This window comes from Sebastes umbrosus, chromosome 15, assembly GCF_015220745.1.
Source record: "Sebastes umbrosus isolate fSebUmb1 chromosome 15, fSebUmb1.pri, whole genome shotgun sequence".
Classification (NCBI taxonomy): domain Eukaryota; kingdom Metazoa; phylum Chordata; class Actinopteri; order Perciformes; family Sebastidae; genus Sebastes; species Sebastes umbrosus.
Window position 1 is genome coordinate 32,112,221 of NC_051283.1, and position 22,371 is coordinate 32,134,591.

General features: G+C 44.6%; 1 protein-coding gene across 5 annotated transcripts in view; it reads right to left on the reverse strand.

Annotated features, from left to right (window-relative positions):
- phf14 (PHD finger protein 14) overlaps window positions 1–22,371 on the reverse strand; it is an 82,821-nt gene that overhangs the window by 40,566 nt on the left and 19,884 nt on the right. For 4 of the 5 annotated variants that reach the window (XM_037794306.1, XM_037794308.1, XM_037794309.1 and 1 more), the window contains exons 8-14: window positions 22,040–22,186; window positions 21,534–21,804; window positions 16,368–16,474; window positions 14,099–14,194; window positions 9,178–9,284; window positions 8,760–8,891; window positions 5,361–5,523 (exon numbers count right to left, since the gene is read on the reverse strand). In XM_037794306.1, coding sequence (XP_037650234.1) covers window positions 5,361–5,523; window positions 8,760–8,891; window positions 9,178–9,284; window positions 14,099–14,194; window positions 16,368–16,474; window positions 21,534–21,804; window positions 22,040–22,186 — 1,023 coding nt within the window. The remainder of the gene's footprint in view (window positions 1–5,360; window positions 5,524–8,759; window positions 8,892–9,177; window positions 9,285–14,098; window positions 14,195–16,367; window positions 16,475–21,533; window positions 21,805–22,039; window positions 22,187–22,371) is intronic. The other variant, XM_037794307.1, reaches the window with a different exon arrangement.

A 22,371-nucleotide genomic window follows, 5' to 3' on the forward strand; every position in this document is an offset into this window, starting at 1 on the left:
TAAGCCTCTGCTCAGCCTCTGCTCAGGCTCTGCTCAGCCTCTGCTCAGCTTCTGCTCAGCCTCTGCTCAGCTTCTGCTCAGGCTCTGCTCAGGCTCTGCTCAGCTTCTGCTCAGCTTCTGCTCAGCCTCTGCTCAGGCTCTGCTCAGCCTCTGCTCAGCCTCTGCTCAGCCTCTGCTCAGCCTCTGCTCAGGCTCTGCTCAGCCTCTGCTCAGACTAATCTCAGGCTCTGCTCAACCTCTGCTCAGGCTCTGCTCAGGCTAATCTCAGCCTCTGCTCAGGCTAATCTCAGGCTCTGCTCAGCCTAATCTCAGGCTCTGCTCAGCCTCTGCTCAGGCTCTGCTCAGCCTCTGCTCAGGCTCCGCTTAGCCTCTGCTCAGCCTCTGCTCAGCCTCTGCTTAGCCTCTGCTCAGGCTCTGCTCAGCCTCTGCTTAGGCTCTGCTCAGCCTCTGCTCAGCTTCTGCTCAGCCTCTGCTCAGGCTCTGCTCAGCCTCTGCTCAGCCTCTGCTCAGCCTCTGCTCAGCCTCTGCTCAGCTTCTGCTCAGGCTCTGCTCAGCCTCTGCTCAGCCTCTGCTTAGCCTCTGCTCAGGCTCTGCTCAGCCTCTGCTCAGGCTCTGCTCAGCCTCTGCTCAGCTTCTGCTCAGCCTCTGCTCAGGCTCTGCTCAGCCTCTGCTCAGCCTCTGCTCAGCTTCTGCTCAGCCTCTGCTCAGGCTCTGCTCAGCCTCTGCTCAGCTTCTGCTCAGCCTCTGCTCAGGCTCTGCTCAGCCTCTGCTCAGCCTCTGCTCAGCCTCTGCTCAGGCTCTGCTAAGCCTCTGCTCAGCCTCTGCTCAGCTTCTGCTCAGCCTCTGCTTAGCCTCTGCTCAGCCTCTGCTCAGGCTCTGCTCAGCCTCTGCTCAGCTTCTGCTCAGCCTCTGCTCAGCTTCTGCTCAGGCTCTGCTCAGGCTCTGCTCAGCTTCTGCTCAGCTTCTGCTCAGCCTCTGCTCAGGCTCTGCTCAGCCTCTGCTCAGCCTCTGCTCAGCCTCTGCTCAGCCTCTGCTCAGGCTCTGCTAAGCCTCTGCTCAGCCTCTGCTCAGACTAATCTCAGGCTCTGCTCAACCTCTGCTCAGGCTCTGCTCAGGCTAATCTCAGCCTCTGCTCAGGCTAATCTCAGGCTCTGCTCAGCCTAATCTCAGGCTCTGCTCAGCCTCTGCTCAGGCTCTGCTCAGCCTCTGCTCAGGCTCCGCTTAGCCTCTGCTCAGCCTCTGCTCAGCCTCTGCTTAGCCTCTGCTCAGGCTCTGCTCAGCCTCTGCTTAGGCTCTGCTCAGCCTCTGCTCAGCTTCTGCTCAGCCTCTGCTCAGGCTCTGCTCAGCCTCTGCTCAGCCTCTGCTCAGCCTCTGCTCAGCTTCTGCTCAGCCTCTGCTCAGGCTCTGCTCAGCCTCTGCTCAGCCTCTGCTTAGCCTCTGCTCAGGCTCTGCTCAGCCTCTGCTTAGGCTCTGCTCAGCCTCTGCTCAGCTTCTGCTCAGCCTCTGCTCAGGCTCTGCTCAGCCTCTGCTCAGCCTCTGCTCAGCTTCTGCTCAGCCTCTGCTCAGGCTCTGCTCAGCCTCTGCTCAGCTTCTGCTCAGCCTCTGCTCAGGCTCTGCTCAGCCTCTGCTCAGCCTCTGCTCAGCCTCTGCTCAGGCTCTGCTAAGCCTCTGCTCAGCCTCTGCTCAGCTTCTGCTCAGCCTCTGCTCAGCCTCTGCTCAGGTAAATTAAAGCAAATTAAAACTGCAGCAGTTTATAAAGTCCCCGGCTAAAATCAATCTTTTAATTAAGTACATCAGTGCATCTTTAACAAGCATGAATCATTTCACACCGGATTAGAGGAATTAACAGAGCAGAGGAAGTGGTAGTAACTACATATATTAACTTCATTCTCATCATCTCCAGCTGATTAATGGCATATGTTCACATCTGAGGTTTTAATGTTACAGTAGCAGCAGGCAGCAGTAAATCATGTCCCATTAGGAGGAGCACTTTATAGTTTACACCTCCAGTTAGTCTCTCCATCCCTGAATCCTTCAGCTAGTCTCTCCATCCCTGAATCCTCCAGTTAGTCTCTCCATCCCTGAATCCTCCAGTTAGTCTCTCCATCCCTGAATCCTCCAGTTAGTCTCTCCATTCCTGAATCCTTCAGTTAACCTCTGGAGACAGTGAACGCAGCATCGTAGCTGCTAAGTTGATGCTTCCTGACGGTGAACTGGAGACAGTGAACGCAGCATCGTAGCTGCTAAGTTAATGCTCCCGGACGGTGAACTGGAGACAGTGAACGCAGCATCTTAGCTGCTAAGTTAATGCTTCCTGATGGTGAACTGGAGTCAGTGAACGCAGCATCGTGGCTGCTAAATTAATGCTTCCTGATGGTGAACTGGAGACAGTGAACGCAGCATCGTAGCTGCTAAGTTAACGCTCCCTGACGGTGAACTGGAGTCAGTGAACGCAGCATCGTGGCTGCTAAGTTAATGCTTCCTGATGGTGAACTGGAGTCAGTGAACGCAGCATCGTGGCTGCTAAGTTAATGCTTCCTGATGGTGAACTGGAGTCAGTGAACGCAGCATCGTGGCTGCTAAGTTAACGCTTCCTGATGGTGAACTGGAGACTCAGTTGTCTGTTGTGCTCCTGCAGCTGGTTCACCGCTGCATGCGAGGCACTAATCTTGTGTGTTAACGGTTAATAATCGATTAACGAGGGTCGGTTATCGGTTCAGAACATTTTTCAAAATGAGCATCCCTAGTTGAAAGACAACTTCTAATAAAGCAAATGACATTCAGTAATAGTAAATGGTAACATTTACTATTTAACCGTTTATGTGGATGTAACCTCGATGGTAAGAGCCTGTCAGCACACAAGCACAACCTTCAGGTGTGTGTACGTTATTCACACCTTAGCAACACCATTACAAACAGCATGTCATGTTCAGAATGATCTACTACTGCTTTAACTGTCTCACAAAAACACCTTCACTTCACTCCATTAGTGCACGATTGATGACATCACGGGGAGCGTCAGCGACGGAGGACTCAAACCTGCAGACAGTAGATATTCTAACTGATCCATGATGGAGGGAGACAGAGCCCATCCTACTGTACCACACACTGGAGAACAAACGTGTGTTAATGAGCATAAAGAGTGTTTGAGATGGTCTCTATCTTTACTGGGTCAGCGTCTACACAGCATTAACTTTACAGCCGTGACGCTTCACACATGTTAAATCACATCCAGCTCTCAGGTTGACTTTAGAGGTTCTCCTCCAGCAGGCAGGATCCACTACAGCCATGAATAACAGCCACAGACTCTCAGCTTCATCAAGGTGGCACCGGGCCATGCTAGCCCTGTTGGACAAATGTAAATGTGCACACGCACACGCACACACAGACACAGACACAGACACACACAACACACACACAACACAACACACACACACACACACACAGAGCCTGGGAGGCCAGCGGGAGGTTGATTAGCCGGTCCTGATAAATTGAAACATGGCTTTAGAGAAGTGCCAGAGCTCGGGCGCCCTGGTAAAAGCATTAAAAATGCAAAGCAGGGCCCTTTTAGCGTCTGCCATTGCACGCCTTGCATTTGAAGATAAATGCTGCACTGAAGTGCCTCGCCCGAGTGGCTGTGGCTGCGAGAGAAATCAGAAAGCTGCTTAATCCCTGAGAGCTCCAGCAGGGTCCTCGGCACATGTCTGGGCCCAGGGTTTCCAAACCTGAACAGAAAAACACATTAACCCAGACTGCCACTGTGCTCCAACACGCCGCCGCCATCGCCATCGCCGCTACCCCCCCTCTAAGACAGATAGCGTACAGAGAGAGAGGAGGAGTGGCTCAGACACTCCTCCTTTTCTTTGTTCTTTTCTCTATTTGTAACAGAGAGCTTCAGTAGAACTGACTCCACAGTACCAAGAGGAAAAGTTCCCTCCGGTCCCAGGAGGAGCGGCACCGGGTCACATATTGACAGTGGAAAAACAAAAAGGGAAGTGAAAGACAACCCCGGCCTGCCCTCCTCGGCAGCCAGCTGTCAGATATCAATCTGCTGTGATTCTTCAGGGAGCGGGGAGGCTGCTCGGTATCTCAGGATCAGAGCGTGGTCGCTAGAGATAAGTAGGATCCAGTGAGGGACGGAGGGAGGCTGAATGTTCCCTCTCACAGCCGACACTGAATGTTACACTACAGGCTGACACCGTCCACACACCGTCCACACACCCCGTCCACACACCGTCCACACACCGTCCACACACCCCGTCCACACACACCGTCCACACACCGTCCACACACCGTCCACACACCCTGTCCACACACACCGTCCACACACCGTCCACACACCATCCACACACACCGTCCACACACCCCGTCCACACACCGTCCAGACACACCGTCCACACCGTCCACACCGTCCACACACCGTCCACACACACCGTCCACACACCGTCCACACACACTGTCCACACACCGTCCAGACACACCGTCCACACACACCGTCCACACACACCGTCCACACACCGACACTGAATGTTACACTACAGGCTGACATCGTCTGCACACACTGTCCACACACTGTCCACACACTGTCCACACACCGTTGCTCTGTTATGGCCAGAGAGAGAAGTCGTTGGGCGCTGTTGTCTTTTCTAAAGACATGTTATATATGTTATAAATGTTGTATAAATGTCCCGATGTACACGTGGACACCTGACTATAGTTTTAAGACAGACTTGAAACAAAGTGAACCTGTCATTTAACTCCTTAAGAAGTGTGGACTGACATTTAACTGCATTTGTTTTTCATAAACTAGTGTAAGTGACTCCACATCCCGTTGTACAGCGGATGCAGACATCAGTGGAGGCCTGATCCTGTGTTACCTGACTGAGCCTCTCTGTTATATACCTGTCTAGAGACAGTTGCTCTGCAGGGCAGGGAGGCCCAGTTAAAGTGGTGCTTTCTTCTCGTGGTGGTTTTAAACATTCCCCACCAGCCTCTCTCTCCTTCCTGCTCCTGGAATCAGATGAAGTGATAACAACATTGTGTCTCAGTCTGAGTGGCTGCTTCCTGCCTCAGCTCCACCAGGAACACATCCACATGTTGGTGTTTGTACTTCTGGTTCCAGATGTTTATTCTCTGCTCTTGAGAACACACCGTGACCTTGTGTCACTTTCTGATAACCTTGAGGAGAGCACGAGGCTGATGAGAACTCAACTTCATTATCTGTAATCAATGCAGATCGATCAGTTAGCGGACACTGACACGGGTCGCACTCTAATGACAGCGGGAGGAAGAACAGCCCCGGCAGAGAGGTTCTGTTCTGATCACATGATACATGTCCAGCGTGCACATCACATACACACCGTGCCTCTCACTTGGTGTTTCTTGGGCTCTGGTGACATCTCCTGAGGGATGAATTTGATCGGTCCTTTGATCTGCCTCCTGGACCTCTTGGTGCCGTCCGGTAGCGTCTCCATGGCGATGTCGGCCTCGTCGCTGCTGGCCTGGTCGCACTCGGAGCATTGCCTGAGGAGGAGGAGGAGGAAGAGGAAGAGGACTCAACTCACTGAACTGTAGTGCTGCTTTCACAAATGTTTTGTGACTGATGAATACTTAATGAAACAAGACTCGGTCCAAACCCAGAATCAGTCTGGACCGGATCTGGTCAGGTTGTGAATTTGTGGCTAAATTGTTCCACCAACAGTCAGAGGTCAGAGGTCAGAGGTCAGAGGTCATGTCTATCATGTTATGTGAACAGTTTTATATCTTAATGTTTAATTGAAAGACAACTTCTAATGAAGCCAATGACATTCAGTAATAGTAAATGGTAACATTTACTGGTCAGTATATTATACATTTATACAAGGTGAAAGGTATCAGCATGACATACAGTCTGCAGGTTAACAGCATCTCAGTTTGTTATTAAAGCATGTGTATCTAAAGCATTCATCATATAAGTGATGTGTAACAATATAAACATACTTCACTAAAGTTCATGTCATCACTGACGTTGTTGTTGCCGTATTTATTCCTAGATGAAGTGTTGATGGAGCAGCTACGATGTTAGCATAGCCTGGCTTTGATCCATCCAGACTCCATTCAGAAAACAAGCATTTTAAAAGTTGTCTGCTTGTCGTCATGGTAACAGGCCCGACAAAGCATGAATTCTGTCTTTTTACAAATCGACATCATAATGTCGTTATTTCGGCATCAATTTTGATCCGTTTATTGATATTAAATCACAGCACAGTGTGTTTATTTTGGGTTCATACCGCAGTAGAGACGTGTGGCTGATAGATACAGTCAGTGTGATGACGCTGTATGTGAATACAGCTCGCCGCCGGGTGACGTTATGAACCCAGACACGACGGCGTTTGGTTTTCTGACATATCTGGGACTTCACCAACATGTACAAAGCAGCAACAGCGGTTATTTCTGGAGGGAAGCGAGGTGAAAATGTGCTTGGCTCTTGGTGTGAATGCACGATAACACAATATGAAGCACAACATAACGTAACTTAAATGAACATAAACAATAGCACATGCACAACAACAGAACTATGTAATGAGACACTGAACCGCTGACACGCTCCCCAGAAAACCTAAACACTGAACTGTTCTCCACCTTTTCATTCTGAAAGAGCAACGACCGATGAGGAGACTCCAACAGACAGCCGACCAATCCTGTATCTTCATCAGTCAGTGACAGACTCTTACGTCTGTAGAGCTGCTGGCCCTCTGCGCTACAGCCAACAACCATTCTTAGTTTCAGGTGATTAAACACTAATGAAAACAGAGTTATGAATATTATATTCACAGTGTTTGTTTAAGAGAAATGGAGGTAGATAATACTGATATTTCCTGCATCCAGTCGGCGTTAGAGCTGAGGATGAGCAGCCTGGAGCAGCGTAGCCTGGAGTCTCTGTGGCTTTCTGTACGTGCACCAACATGTAATTAGTTATGACTGCATCCGCACACTTTCATCATTCAGATGGTTTCTAATTCTCACACAATAAAGCAAAAAGAGCTCCGAGCTTCAAACCAACGCTAAACGAACAGACAGATTGTGTTAGACAAACACAAACACAAACACAAACACGTCCTCTATTTTAACACCAGCTGCATCTCTTCATTCCTTTCATTTACCAGACAGAGAGAGAGAGAGATTCTCTCTTCTCCTTCTTCATATCTGAGACGTATCACATGAGAAAGAACAGATGCACTAAATCTCTCCTCCAGATAAGGAACTGCAGCAGTTGAGAGAAGAGAGTGTGACATTTCCTCCATCTCAGCATCCGTCATCTGATAATCCCGCTGCCTCCGACCGACCGGCCTCACACGGCAGCTCCAATATGAATAAACATACTCAGAGTCCTGATGACGGAGACTTCCTGTTCATATCCACATCATGAAGATGATTTATCATGTCAGGATTAACACAAGTAGTGCTTTTTATTCAAGTATCTATTGACTATTTGACTATTTGACGGGGTCACATACAGATAGAAAGAACAGCTCCAGTAGAGACAAGGTCAAGAACTAAAGGTCCAGACTAGACAGGACTGTTAAGAACACAGGGAGGTGAACAAACAGGCCTTTACATAAATATTGTATTTATATAAATTAGGTGTATCAAAGTTAACACGATAATAACGCGTTAACACTAATTTCTTTAACGCATTAAGGCAACTTGTGATTTTTAGATTGTAGCAGAATATTTTGTTAAAAACATGTTAAATTATTATATCAATCTTTTTTCATACATTTTGAATTCTGACTGAGCGCCGCACCGTTCGCTGTGTCCGTGTGTGTTTGACAGAGAGACAGAGAGAGAGAGAGAGAGAGAGAGAGGGACGGAGAGAGAGAGAGAGAGAGAGACAGAGAGAGAGAGAGAGAGAGAGAGAGGGACGGAGAGAGAGAGAGAGACAGAGAGACAGAGAGAGAGACAGAGAGAGAGAGAGAGAGAGAGGGAGGGAGAGAGAGAGAGAGAGAGAGAGAGAGAGACAGAGAGAGAGAGACAGAGAGAGAGGAGGGGGGTGGCTATTGCACGCAATAAATCAATAATATTAATAATAACTTGAATGTGAACATCATGAATGAAGCTGTGAACGACTCAGACTACAGTTGAAACGGACCAAAAAGAAAACAATGGTTATTATATTTTATTATTATTACTGAGGAATTGAACTCACGGGTCCAGCTCAGCTCGCCTCTCTATTCAAATGAGAATATACCTGTACATTTAAATCAGCCGTTCTTATATCATATATGAGACATCATATTTGATGTGTATGAGGGTAGAGGGGTGTCACCATTTGATTTTGATTTAAACATGCCGTTGTTAGAGTCTTGATTCTCTGTGTTGTCTTTGAGCTGCAGACTACCGACGATGAGTACGGCTGTTTGTGTTCTGTATCTTATGGTAAATATCTGAGTGGTTGAAGTCAGTGAGAGAACAGATCTGCAGTATTCCCAGATGCACATTTATAGATGTATGTTTATATAGATTTATCACTTTGTTTCCTTCTTCTTTTAGTTGAATGTGTTGAGTGTGTTTTTACTGAAGCTGCATCTGAACCCTTCACCAGTGGCTCTCCAGCAGTTTACAGTATGAGTCCAAACAACGCACTAACAGCTTCTCAGCTCCTTCCATTCCTTTCCTCTCAGTGGTTTTCAGACAGCCTTCAGGTCCCGTACCTTCAGGATGAGTCCCTCCTCATACAGTGTCTGTCCCGACCCCCCCCGTGTCTCCAGGTCTCTTACCAGTAGCTGTTCTTGGTCTTCTTGGGCATGCGTGTCAGTGGCGGCTCCAGGCAGCCCAGGTGGTAGTAGAGCTTACAGGTGTCACACAGCACCAGCAGATGTTGGTCCTGGTTCTTCTTACAGATGCCACAACTGCAGCAAAATAGGAAACGGTACTGGATGTGAGGAAAGGCTAGTTTTTAGTTATACAAAGTGGTGTCTTAGAAACTGTATGTATATATCTATAAATAGGGATTATATACTGTAGATGTAATCTCACACACTCTGGTCTAACACTATGATGGACGTCTGCAGTAAGACGTTTCTGCCTCTGGCGTTTGATGATATTTAAATCAACTATGTTTCCTTCATCATTTAACCTTCATCTTTCCTCCTTCCTATCCGCTGCTCAGCGTCTCTGAGGACGCGGTGTGTTCACCTGTAGAGGATCGCCGGCAGGCTCGATGACTTCCCCGGGGGTCCTCCCTCCTTCTTGCTGGGCTTCCTCTCTTTGGGGGCTTTCAGAACAGCTGGAGTGTTCAGTTTCTACCAAAAAAAAGGTGCACAAATGTTTTCATGTTAAACGAGCAGCAGAATGTCTTCCCAGAACAGAACCCGCTGTAGGAAGGAGCTATAGCTGCTGGATCTTAAAGAGGAACGGTAGAAACAGGAACACTAATAATCTTAATGATCGCTACGGATGAATCTTTTGAAATCAGAAAATAATCAGTATCCTTGTCAGCCTGCACGGTCTGCATTGTAGCCAACAAACTGTGTGTGTTTGTGCTACGTTAGCAGCTCTAGCATTGCCGGAGGCTTCGTGCTCGCCACCGCCGCCACACGTAGTCTGCGTAACTTTAGTGAGCTTCCAACAGACCGTGTGTGTGTGTGTTGGCGGTGAGTGTGAGGTTGTTGGTGGCGATCTATCTGTGAACGTAGGTGTAGCAGTGTGTGCCGGTGAATAAATACTTGTGGTGGGTAGTATAGGAGTCATATTTTGGGGACAGCTGCCATCTTTTTGAGCGTACACTCCAATGACAGTCAAGCCAGTGGTCTGTTGGTCCAGACCTGTTGGTTTAGGAAGAGTTTGTGTTGTTGTTCCAGTAAAAGAGCAAACTGTCAGTCATCTAATGAGCAGCCTCGTTGAATATTCTATATCTGAGCAGATGTGAGCACACCCACTCCACCCAGAGGAAAGTGAACTAGTAGACCAGAGTTAGGGCTACCGACAACATGAACACCTTGGCTGGGAGTTGAGAGCTGTAAAAGTTGCTTCCAGCGGAGCCGAGAGGAGAAGTGAAGGAACCTCTGGTATGTGGCAGGTGAAAAGCAGCAGCAGACAGCCAGTTTATTCTCCTCTATATCTCAGGTGCTTTGCTGCCACGCAGGTTAATTAGAAAACTTATCTCGTAGGGACCGAGTCTGTCACTAAACAGACAAGGTTTTCCCCGAGGAAGCTCTAATCTGGGCGCGCTCGCTCTGCCTGCGGCGCCGAGGGAGCGTCCCCGCGGGGAGGCCTGATAGATGGGGGGGGGACGGGTCGACCGAGCACCGGGGCTATCTGCTCAACCTGGACGGCAGTCTGCCTGCATCTGACCACGAGGAAGTGTCTCTGCTGCTGATACGGAGCGGTTCCTACGTTGTTAACATGCTTTATCAGACAGATGAAGAAGTTTAGAAGGTAGAGATTATAAATAGTGAGAGGAAACAGCTACACAGACACGCTTTAATCTGTCTGGCTTCCTGCCTCACGGCTGCGTCCGTCCTCAGGGAACACGCTGCGTCCGTCCTCAGGGAACACTGAACACATTACAGTGCAGACGCACACTGGGCACTTTCCTCATATTCACTACAGTCAAATAATGAATATTAAGTTGTGGCACAAAAGAAGCTCTGCAATAAACTTCCTAATGACGGCAGCCGCTCTCACTCACTCAGGGCCGTAGTACCTGAGTCTGTTATCTGTTACCTCAGACTGGCTCAGTCTCGAGGGTGTTGTCATTTGGACTCAAAATCTGACCTCAAAGGGTCCAGATTGAGGAGTTTGGGGCTGAAACGATGAATTCATTCATTCACAATGTTCAGTGAATGCACCGTGGTACTGGTGCCTTCATGGTGCTACTGACAACCGGTAGAACTTCTGTGTAGCAGCTTGACAAATGTCCAACTGTCTTCTGGTCCACAGAACGTCAAACAACCTCAATCTCAACTCCTTGACCTGCACAGGCAGGGTGTTGAAGGAGAGAGATACCTGTCTGAACTACTCTGCTGATTCATTATTTAGTAATCCATTCAATCCAAAGATAATAATGTGTTATCACTAACACTCAGCTTCAACTTCATTCAGAGGCTGTTATCTAGTCCTTTCACTTTTATTAAATTCCTTTCATTTCAGGCAACATATATGCTCGTGACTTTGGTGTTTCATAATCACAATATAAAATATGATTCTAGTTTAGAGATAATAACTCTTCTTGTACATCATGCTGTGGGCAGTTCAGGAGTTTCTTTCTACAGTGTATATAACAAATCAATAAACCTGAATATTAACTGGACCCTGGATCTCCGCCTGCAGGTCTAGTATGTTTCTGTTGGTCGGCACTAAACTGGACCACACTAACACTCATCCCTGTTATACTATCTGGCGCCGAGGAGCTGTTTGTGCCTCGTGGCGGTGGAAAACGTCTCCTGAGTGTTTCCCTGTGAAGTTGCCAGGACCGCTAAACTTCCAGGAGCACCGGGAACAAAAAGCTCAGACTGTGTTCTGGAAGAGGGATGAGCGTCCCAGTTGGACACATCAATAATTTCTGCAAATGCTCCGGCAGGATGACAAATAGGAGATGAGAATGTGGCAGATAGATGACAGAAAGGCATGCGGCGCCGTGACTGATGTTGCTACTTAAATCGTGCACGTTCATAATTAGGTGATTTATGGCGGTCGTTGCAGATTCACTGCCAGTCTCCTTCTAGTTCCTGTCCGTTCTGCCGCCTCGTCACCGCATTAACATCATTTGACCATTTATCTGCACGGCTCACACTCTCAACCAGAATACTTTTAATGAGCCTTTTTATGGATTTAGCTGCTACTTCTATACATCAAACCTCCAGAGGGACTGCCCTGTCCCAGGTACCACCCAGTGTCAGAGGTAGCAGCTTCCTCTGACCTCTGACGTCAAGACACTAGACTAGAAGATTATACACACACCTGGACATGTACAATATATTACAATCTAATACATAGGGATGCTCATTTATATAATATATAAACCGACCCTCGTGAACCGATTATTAACCGTTAACCGACAGGATTAGTGCCTCGCATGCAGCGGAGTCCCTAGTTCACCGTCCGGGAGCGTTAACTTAGCAGCTACGATGCTGTCTCCACTGTCTCCAGTTCACCGTCCGGGAGCGTTAACTTAGCAGCTACGATGCTGCGTTCACTGTCTCCAGTTCACCGTCCGGGAGCGTTAACTTAGCAGCTACGATGCTGCGTTCACTGTCTCCAGTTCACCGTCCGGGAGCGTTAACTTAGCAACTACGATGCTGCGTTCACTGTCTCCAGTTCACCGTCCGGGAGCGTTAACTTAGCAGCTACGATGCTGCGTTCACTGTCTCCAGTTCACCGTCCGGGAGCGTTAACTTAGCAGCTACGATGCTGCGTTCACTGTCTCCAGTTCACCGTCCGGGAGCGTTAACTTAGCAGCTACGATGCTGCGTTCACTGTCTCCAGTTCACCGTCCGGGAGCGTTAACTTAGCAGCTACGATGCTGCGTTCACTGTCTCCAGTTCACCGTCCGGGAGCGTTAACTTAGCAGCTACGATGCTGCGTTCACTGTCTCCAGTTCACCGTCCGGGAGCGTTAACTTAGCAGCCACGATGCTGCGTTCACTGTCTCCAGTTCACCGTCCGGGAGCGTTAACTTAGCAGCTACGATGCTGCGTTCACTGTCTCCAGTTCACCGTCCGGGAGCGTTAACTTAGCAACTACGAATTAATTATTAATATTTCTTTTAACAGTTTTAACCGATGGCGTTAATCGGTTAAAAAGCATCATTGTCGGTTAACGGTTAAACGGTTAATAATGAACATCCCTACTAATAGAATATACTGGTATTTTACCGTGGCTATGGGTGATATTCTGCATTATAGTCAGTCATCATCGTTCCACTGCTTGAGCACCAACGTCTATTCTTGACCTTGGACAGAGTTGTTGAAATGAAGGTCAACTTACGAGCCTTTTTACATTTATGATTACGATGTTACACCATGACACAGGAGGCTGTTGTAACTTGACTATACATTGTCCAATCAGCCCCAAATTTGATATGTTTTGTAAGAGTCTTGGCCTGAACACATATACGTGCCATTATTCAGTTATGGTGATAACGCCACCTACTGGCAACAGGAAATGGTTGCATACTGCCACCCACCCTCATAGAAGAGCCTTTAAAGGAAACCCCACATGTTGTCAGCAGGTCATTTCCAGCGCCACGCGCTCCACGCAGAAAACACCCTCTGCAGCCTGCAGTGTCCCACTTTCATGGAAATGCACGGCAGCGGGTACCCCCGACATGCACAAAGGGGCGAGGGCCCTTTCAACGCTGCTTACAGCTTTAATTATTATTATTATTATTATTATTATTATATACACCTAAAGGCTGCAGGAAAGCATTCCACATAAATCCTCACAATGACTTTGTGTGTAAATTCAACTTTTAGTCCGTTCCAACAAAAAAACAAAAGCTCTCAGTCTATTTTTGTAGATTGCAGTTGACATCCATTAAATAACCCATCAGCCATAGCGGCACATCTCGGTTGCCATAGGAACGAGAAGCAGGGAGAAGGCTTTTACTTCCCCACACTCAGGTCTGACTTCATGGCAAATGACAGGTCAATCAGTTAGTGCAAAGTGAAAGGCTTTTTATAAAAAGCAGGTAATACAGACGGCAGTACCCCCCCCACCGCCGGCCGCCGCACCGGTTGCTACTCGCAATCTGGATCTCGCTCCATCACGAGTCACCGCCACGCTAAAAAAAGGAAATCTATAAACGAGTATAAAGGAGTGTTCCCTAAACTTTCTCAACTATTAATCTGTGTGTGAAGAGGCAGGGACAGGTGAGGGGGGGGGGATGGTGTGTGACGAGGCAGGGACAGGTGAGGGGGGGGGGATGGTGTGTGACGAGGCAGGGACAGGTGAGGGGGGGGGGATGGTGTGTGACGAGGCAGGGACAGGTGGGGGGGGGGGGGGGGGGGGGGGGGGGGGGTGTGACGAGGCAGGGACAGGTGGGGGGGGGGGGGTGTGAAGAGGCAGGGACAGGTGGGGGGGGGGGGGTGAAGAGGCAGTGATGGTGGTGATGGTACCTGGCCCAGGATGCCCCCCAGCAGAGTCCACATGGCCTGGCCTTCACTCCGCAGCTCTCCGTTCACGTTGAGCAGCTCCTCCAGGGACTCACAGAGCTGCAGGAGGGGACAGGAGACAACATGAGGACAAGGACACCAGCAGTTTATATAGTTCTTCTATGACCTCTGACCCCATGATGACACACGTCGAGTGACAGCCCCCTCATTTGCATAATGAGGCAGAAATGCAAAAAGAAATTTAAAAAGAAATAAATAAGGGGTGAAATGCAAAGGGAAAATTGTGCAGAAATAAATAACTAAATGCATAAATACATAAATAAATACACACATTTCAAAATAAATATAAAATAAATGCAATATATAAATAAATAAATACTGCAAAGAATAAATTAATTAATTGAAAAATTAACACAAATAAATATATAAATAAATAAATAAAAGGGAAAATTAAACAGAAGAATAATTAAATAAATAAATAAGGGGATTAATACAAAAATAAATAAATAATGATGCAAATTAAAACAGAAATATCAATTTATGTCACATTTTATCAATTAATTAATGACTACATTTATTTTGAATATAATTTTTGCAACATTTAATGACATATTTATTGATTTATGTTTTTATTTTGGCAGGTTCTGTCCTCCATAGTGGGAAGGGTCACAGTTTGAGTGACGACATAACTCACTATAACCCAGCCATATTAATAGAAAGATGCTCAGTTGTCTCATTGAAGTTGCAGGTGAACCTTTGAACCAACGTTGCCGTCAGTGTGACTGTTTAATGTTTAACCCTTCATATGATCTGCAGGAGTCACAGAGTAAACCTCGTACTGGGCTCTACTACTACTACAGATGTAATGACGTTCCTCCACTGGCATTTCCTCCAAGGCCAAAGTCATGTTGGAGCAACTCAAGCAGTGCAATTAACAACACACACTCCATTAATAACGCTTAACACGCACGGCAGACGACTGAACGCAACATTAACTCTGGTGACTTTTACTCTGCTGCTATATTGTCTTCCTGGTGTGGACAGATGGAGCGGCAGCCTCTTCACAGGTCACATGTTTGAGGAGAGATGAGAGGAAGGCTCACACAGGAGTCTGGTGTTATCCTGCAGCACCGTTAGTCCATGTCTGATGTGACAGACCTGCTGAACATCAACATGTTAGCATTGAGCTCAAAGCCCTGCTGTGCCTCAGAGAGCTGCGAGCACGGACGCTGGATAGACTCGGAAAGCTGTCTCACACCGAAGACGGATTTTCAGCCCAAAAAAACTGGCACAGGAATTTATAAAAACTCATTTTGTGGGTTCTTATGAATGTTTGCACCCCATGAGGAACATTCATGTGGGGAAAAGAGCGGACCTTTATTTCAGTGGATTTCTGCCTCTGGAAATATACTGTATGTTTGACCAATGAAATCCTTTGTTCCTTTGAGGAGTGGAAACGGCACTTTATATAATATATATCATATATAATAAAGGATTGTTTTTTTTGTGTGACAAAAGTGGAACAGGCAACGTGCATTTTAGCATTGCATTGCTGAGAAACGTCTTTTTGTCTTCCTAGAATTACATTTACACCCTGATTTTTGAATTTTTTTAAATCAGATTTTTCTTACTTTAAATATGTTGGATGAATAATATTAAAACCACTTCAAATTAAATAAATAACTGAAGTAAATGCACCTAAAACATAATTTACCAGAGTTCTCATAACTATGTATAATTATACTTGTACTATAAACAAGTGCAATATTTCAATCAATGCAAAATGTGCAATATAAAAACATTTAATTAAAATATATATATATACATATATATATATATATATATGCTTCTATATTTACCATATACCAAGTATTTCCTTTATTATTGTACTGTATATTATTTGTAAATACATTTTTCTTTTTTATTCTATCGCTGTAAATTTATTTTATTATCATTGTGTCATTTATTATTATTATTATTATTATTATTATTATCATCATTTATTTATTTTGTTGCTACTTAACTTATTGTTTTCTTAATGGAGCTTCCCAGCAAAAAGTATTTCACACAATTGTACCTGTATAACAATAAACATCTTGAGTCTTGAATCTTGAATCTACTCTAAGAGACACATTTTCTTTATCCTGATTATTGAATGAATTGCTGCCTAATGATCTCACTCATTATGAGAAGGTAATATATAACTTTAATGAGTTAGAGCGCTCCACTCACTGACCCGTCTCCTGTGGGGGGTTTGGGTCGGACCGCTCACCTTGTTGTACTCCACATGCAGTTTTTCTTGCTCGCTCTCCAGCTTGTCTTTTAAGTTCTTCTGTTCGGAGATGTTGTCCTGGATCTGGATCATTCGCATGTTCCGCTCTGAATATCAATGGGACAAAAATCAATAAGCACGATCACAATCTATATACAGGAAAAAAAGCACATGAGAGAGTGTACTGATGGCAGATAGGCCCTCTGCTGCAGGCTAATAAAGAGCATGCTCTCAAGGTTACCGGCACGGCGTCTCACACATCTGGCATCACAAGCACTTATTAGGGGAGAAAATGCCTTTACACAGCATTCACACAATAACTACACAGCATTCACACTATAACTACACAGCATTCACACAACAACTACACAGCATTCACACAACAACTACACAGCATTCACACAACAACTACACAGCATTCACACTATAACTACACAGCATTCACACAACAACTACACAGCATTCACACAACAACTACACAGCATTCACACAACAACTACACAGCATTCACACAACAACTACACAGCATTCACACAACAACTACACAGCATTCACACAACAACTACACAGCATTCACACAACAACTACACAGCATTCACACTATAACTACACAGCATTCACACAACAACTACACAGCATTCACACAACAACTACACAGCATTCACACAACAACTACACAGCATTCACACAATAACTACACAGCATTCACACTATAACTACACAGCATTCACACAATAACTACACAGCATTCACACTATAACTACACAGCATTCACACAACAACTACACAGCATTCACACAACTACACAGCATTCACACAACAACTACACAGCATTCACACAATAACTACACAGCATTCACACAATAACTACACAGCATTCACACAATAACTACACAGAATTCACACTATAACTACACAGCATTCACACAATAACTACATAGCATTCACACTGTAACTACACAGCATTCACACAATAACTACACAGCATTCACACTATAACTACACAGCATTCACACAACAACTACAGAGCATTCACACAACAACTACAGAGCATTCACACTATAACTACACAGCATTCACAGAATAACTACACAGCATTCACACTATAACTACACAGCATTCACACTATAACCACACAGCATTCACACAATAACTATACAGCATTCACACTATAACTACACAGCATTCACACCATAACTACACAGCATTCACACAATAACTATAACTACACAGCATTCACACAATAACTACACAGCATTCACACAACAACTACACAGCATTCACACTATAACTACACAGCATTCACACTATAACTACACAGCATTCACACAATAACTACACAGCATTCACACTATAACTACACAGCATTCACACAATAACTACACAGCATTCACACAACAACTACACAGTATTCACACTATAACTACACAGCATTCACACAATAACTACACAGCATTCACACAATAACTACATAGCATTCACACTGTAACTACACAGCATTCACACAATAACTACACAGCATTCACACAATAACTATACAGCATTCACACTATAACTACACAGCATTCACACAATAACTATACAGCATTCACACCATAACTACACAGCATTCACACAATAACTATACAGCATTCACACCATAACTACACAGCATTCACACAACAACTACACAGCATTCACACAACAACTACACAGCATTCACACTATAACTACACAGCATTCACACTATAACTACACAGCATTCACACAATAACTACACAGCATTCACACAATAACTACACAGCATTCACACTATAACTACACAGCATTCACACAATAACTACATAGCATTCACACTGTAACTACACAGCATTCACACAATAACTACACAGCATTCACACTATAACTACACAGCATTCACACAACAACTACACAGCATTCACACAACAACTACAGAGCATTCACACTATAACTACACAGCATTCACACAATAACTACACAGCATTCACACTATAACTACACGGCATTCACACTATAACTACACAGCATTCACACAATAACTATACATCATTCACACTATAACTACACAGCATTCACACAATAACTATAACTACACAGCATTCACACAATAACTATACAGCATTCACACAACAACTACACAGCATTCACACTATAACTACACAGCATTCACACTATAACTACACAGCATTCACACAATAACTACACAGCATTCACACTATAACTACACAGCATTCACACAATAACTACACAGCATTCACACAACAACTACACAGCATTCACACTATAACTACACAGCATTCACACTATAACTACACAGCATTCACACAATAACTACACAGCATTCACACAATAACTACACAGCATTCACACAATAACTACATAGCATTCACACTGTAACTACACAGCATTCACACAATAACTACACAGCATTCACACTATAACTACACAGCATTCACACAACAACTACACAGCATTCACACAACAACTACAGAGCATTCACACTATAACTACACAGCATTCACACAATAAATACACAGCATTCACACTATAACTACACAGCATTCACACTATAACTACACAGCATTCACACAATAACTATACAGCATTCACACTATAACTACACAGCATTCACACAATAACTACACAGCATTCACACTATAACTACACAGCATTCACACAATAACTACACAGCATTCACACTATAACTACACAGCATTCACACAACAACTACAGAGCATTCAAACAACAACTACAGAGCATTCACACTATAACTACACAGCATTCACACAATAACTACACAGCATTCACACTATAACTACACAGCATTCACACTATAACCACACAGCATTCACACAATAACTATACAGCATTCACACTATAACTACACAGCATTCACACCATAACTACACAGCATTCACACAATAACTATAACTACACAGCATTCACACAATAACTACACAGCATTCACACAACAACTACACAGCATTCACACTATAACTACACAGCATTCACACTATAACTACACAGCATTCACACAATAACTACACAGCATTCACACTATAACTACACAGCATTCACACAATAACTACACAGCATTCACACAACAACTACACAGTATTCACACTATAACTACACAGCATTCACACAATAACTACACAGCATTCACACAATAACTACATAGCATTCACACTGTAACTACACAGCATTCACACAATAACTACACAGCATTCACACAATAACTATACAGCATTCACACTATAACTACACAGCATTCACACAATAACTATACAGCATTCACACCATAACTACACAGCATTCACACAATAACTATACAGCATTCACACCATAACTACACAGCATTCACACAACAACTACACAGCATTCACACAACAACTACACAGCATTCACACTATAACTACACAGCATTCACACTATAACTACACAGCATTCACACAATAACTACACAGCATTCACACAATAACTACACAGAATTCACACTATAACTACACAGCATTCACACAATAACTACATAGCATTCACACTGTAACTACACAGCATTCACACAATAACTACACAGCATTCACACTATAACTACACAGCATTCACACAACAACTACACAGCATTCACACAACAACTACAGAGCATTCACACTATAACTACACAGCATTCACACAATAACTACACAGCATTCACACTATAACTACACGGCATTCACACTATAACTACACAGCATTCACACAATAACTATACATCATTCACACTATAACTACACAGCATTCACACAATAACTATAACTACACAGCATTCACACAATAACTATACAGCATTCACACAACAACTACACAGCATTCACACTATAACTACACAGCATTCACACTATAACTACACAGCATTCACACAATAACTACACAGCATTCACACTATAACTACACAGCATTCACACAATAACTACACAGCATTCACACAACAACTACACAGCATTCACACTATAACTACACAGCATTCACACTATAACTACACAGCATTCACACAATAACTACACAGCATTCACACAATAACTACACAGCATTCACACAATAACTACATAGCATTCACACTGTAACTACACAGCATTCACACAATAACTACACAGCATTCACACTATAACTACACAGCATTCACACAACAACTACACAGCATTCACACAACAACTACAGAGCATTCACACTATAACTACACAGCATTCACACAATAAATACACAGCATTCACACTATAACTACACAGCATTCACACTATAACTACACAGCATTCACACAATAACTATACAGCATTCACACTATAACTACACAGCATTCACACAATAACTATACAGCATTCACACCATAACTACACAGCATTCACACAATAACTATAACTACACAGCATTCACACAATAACTATACAGCATTCACACAACAACTACACAGCATTCACACTATAACTACACAGCATTCACACTATAACTACACAGCATTCACACAATAACTACACAGCATTCACACAACAACTACACAGCATTCACACTATAACTACACAGCATTCACACAATAACTACACAGCATTCACACAACAACTACACAGCATTCACACTATAACTACACAGCATTCACACTATAACTACACAGCATTCACACTATAACTACACAGCATTCACACTATAACTACACAGCATTCACACAATAACTATAACTACACAGCATTCACACAATAACTATACAGCATTCACACAACAACTACACAGCATTCACACTATAACTACACAGCATTCACACAACAACTACACAGCATTCACACTATAACTACACAGCATTCACACATTAACTACACAGCATTCACACTATAACTACACAGCATTCACACAATAACTACACAGCATTCACACATTAACTACACAACATTCACATTATAACTACACAGCATTCACACATTAACTACACAACATTCACACTATAACTACACAGCATTTACACAATAACTACACAGCGTTCACACAACTACACAGCGTTCACACTATAACTACACAGCATTCACACAACAACTACACAGCATTCACACAATAACTACACTGCATTCACACAAGGAAAAACAGCGCAACGACTGCAGTAACTGGAGCTGAACATATAATATATAATATGCGTTTCCTCACCCAGGTAGTAGTTGACGAAGTCCGCTGTGAGGGCGGGTTGCTTGTGCTTCCTGCGTCCGTCCAAGCTTGCGTTGGCATCAGACGTGTCCACGGGGAAGATGTCAGTGCTGATGCCCATCAGCTCCGCCTTCCTCATCAGCTTCCTGATTGCTGAGGCACTAGAGGTCAGAGGTCGCGGCAGCTTCTCCCGGGGCACCCACGCCTGAGGCCGAGTGTTCCTGGACAGCTCTGCTTTGGCCCGGTACTGCTGCAGGCGGGTCGTGATCCGGGCCTGCCGGTGGGACACACACATGTTCACATAGTGCCCACAGAATCATGAAAACATGTCATTATTTATGACGAATAACAACTACAACTCATCTTATTCCTGCCCTCAACCTAAACCGTAATCCCAGACCTCGTCTTCATCACTCCACTGAAGAAAGTAAACATTATCATCATCATCTTCTCCTTGTTACAGGAAGTCATATGAGCACATCTGGACAGCTGATATGAGTGAACGTTACCTGAGCTTCAGGAGTGAGCTGTTTCTCTCTCTCCTGCAGAGAGACCTTACAGTATGACTGCAACGCCAGATAGTTCTTCCTTTTCCACTTCCTGTCAAAGCGGTCGGCGTGCTGTTTGCAATACGCAAAAAATGGATCAGCGATATCCTGAAGAGACAGAAACACATGCATCATTAAAGAGCATCTGGCAGGTTTCACTTAATGTATACGACTATAACTTTTCCTGCAAAAAGGTAATGGATTCTTTATCTTTTACAAGACATGAGGGCAGAAATTCAGAGGGGGAAGTCGTCATTTTGAGCAATACTTCTAAAAATGCTTTCTTTTAACGG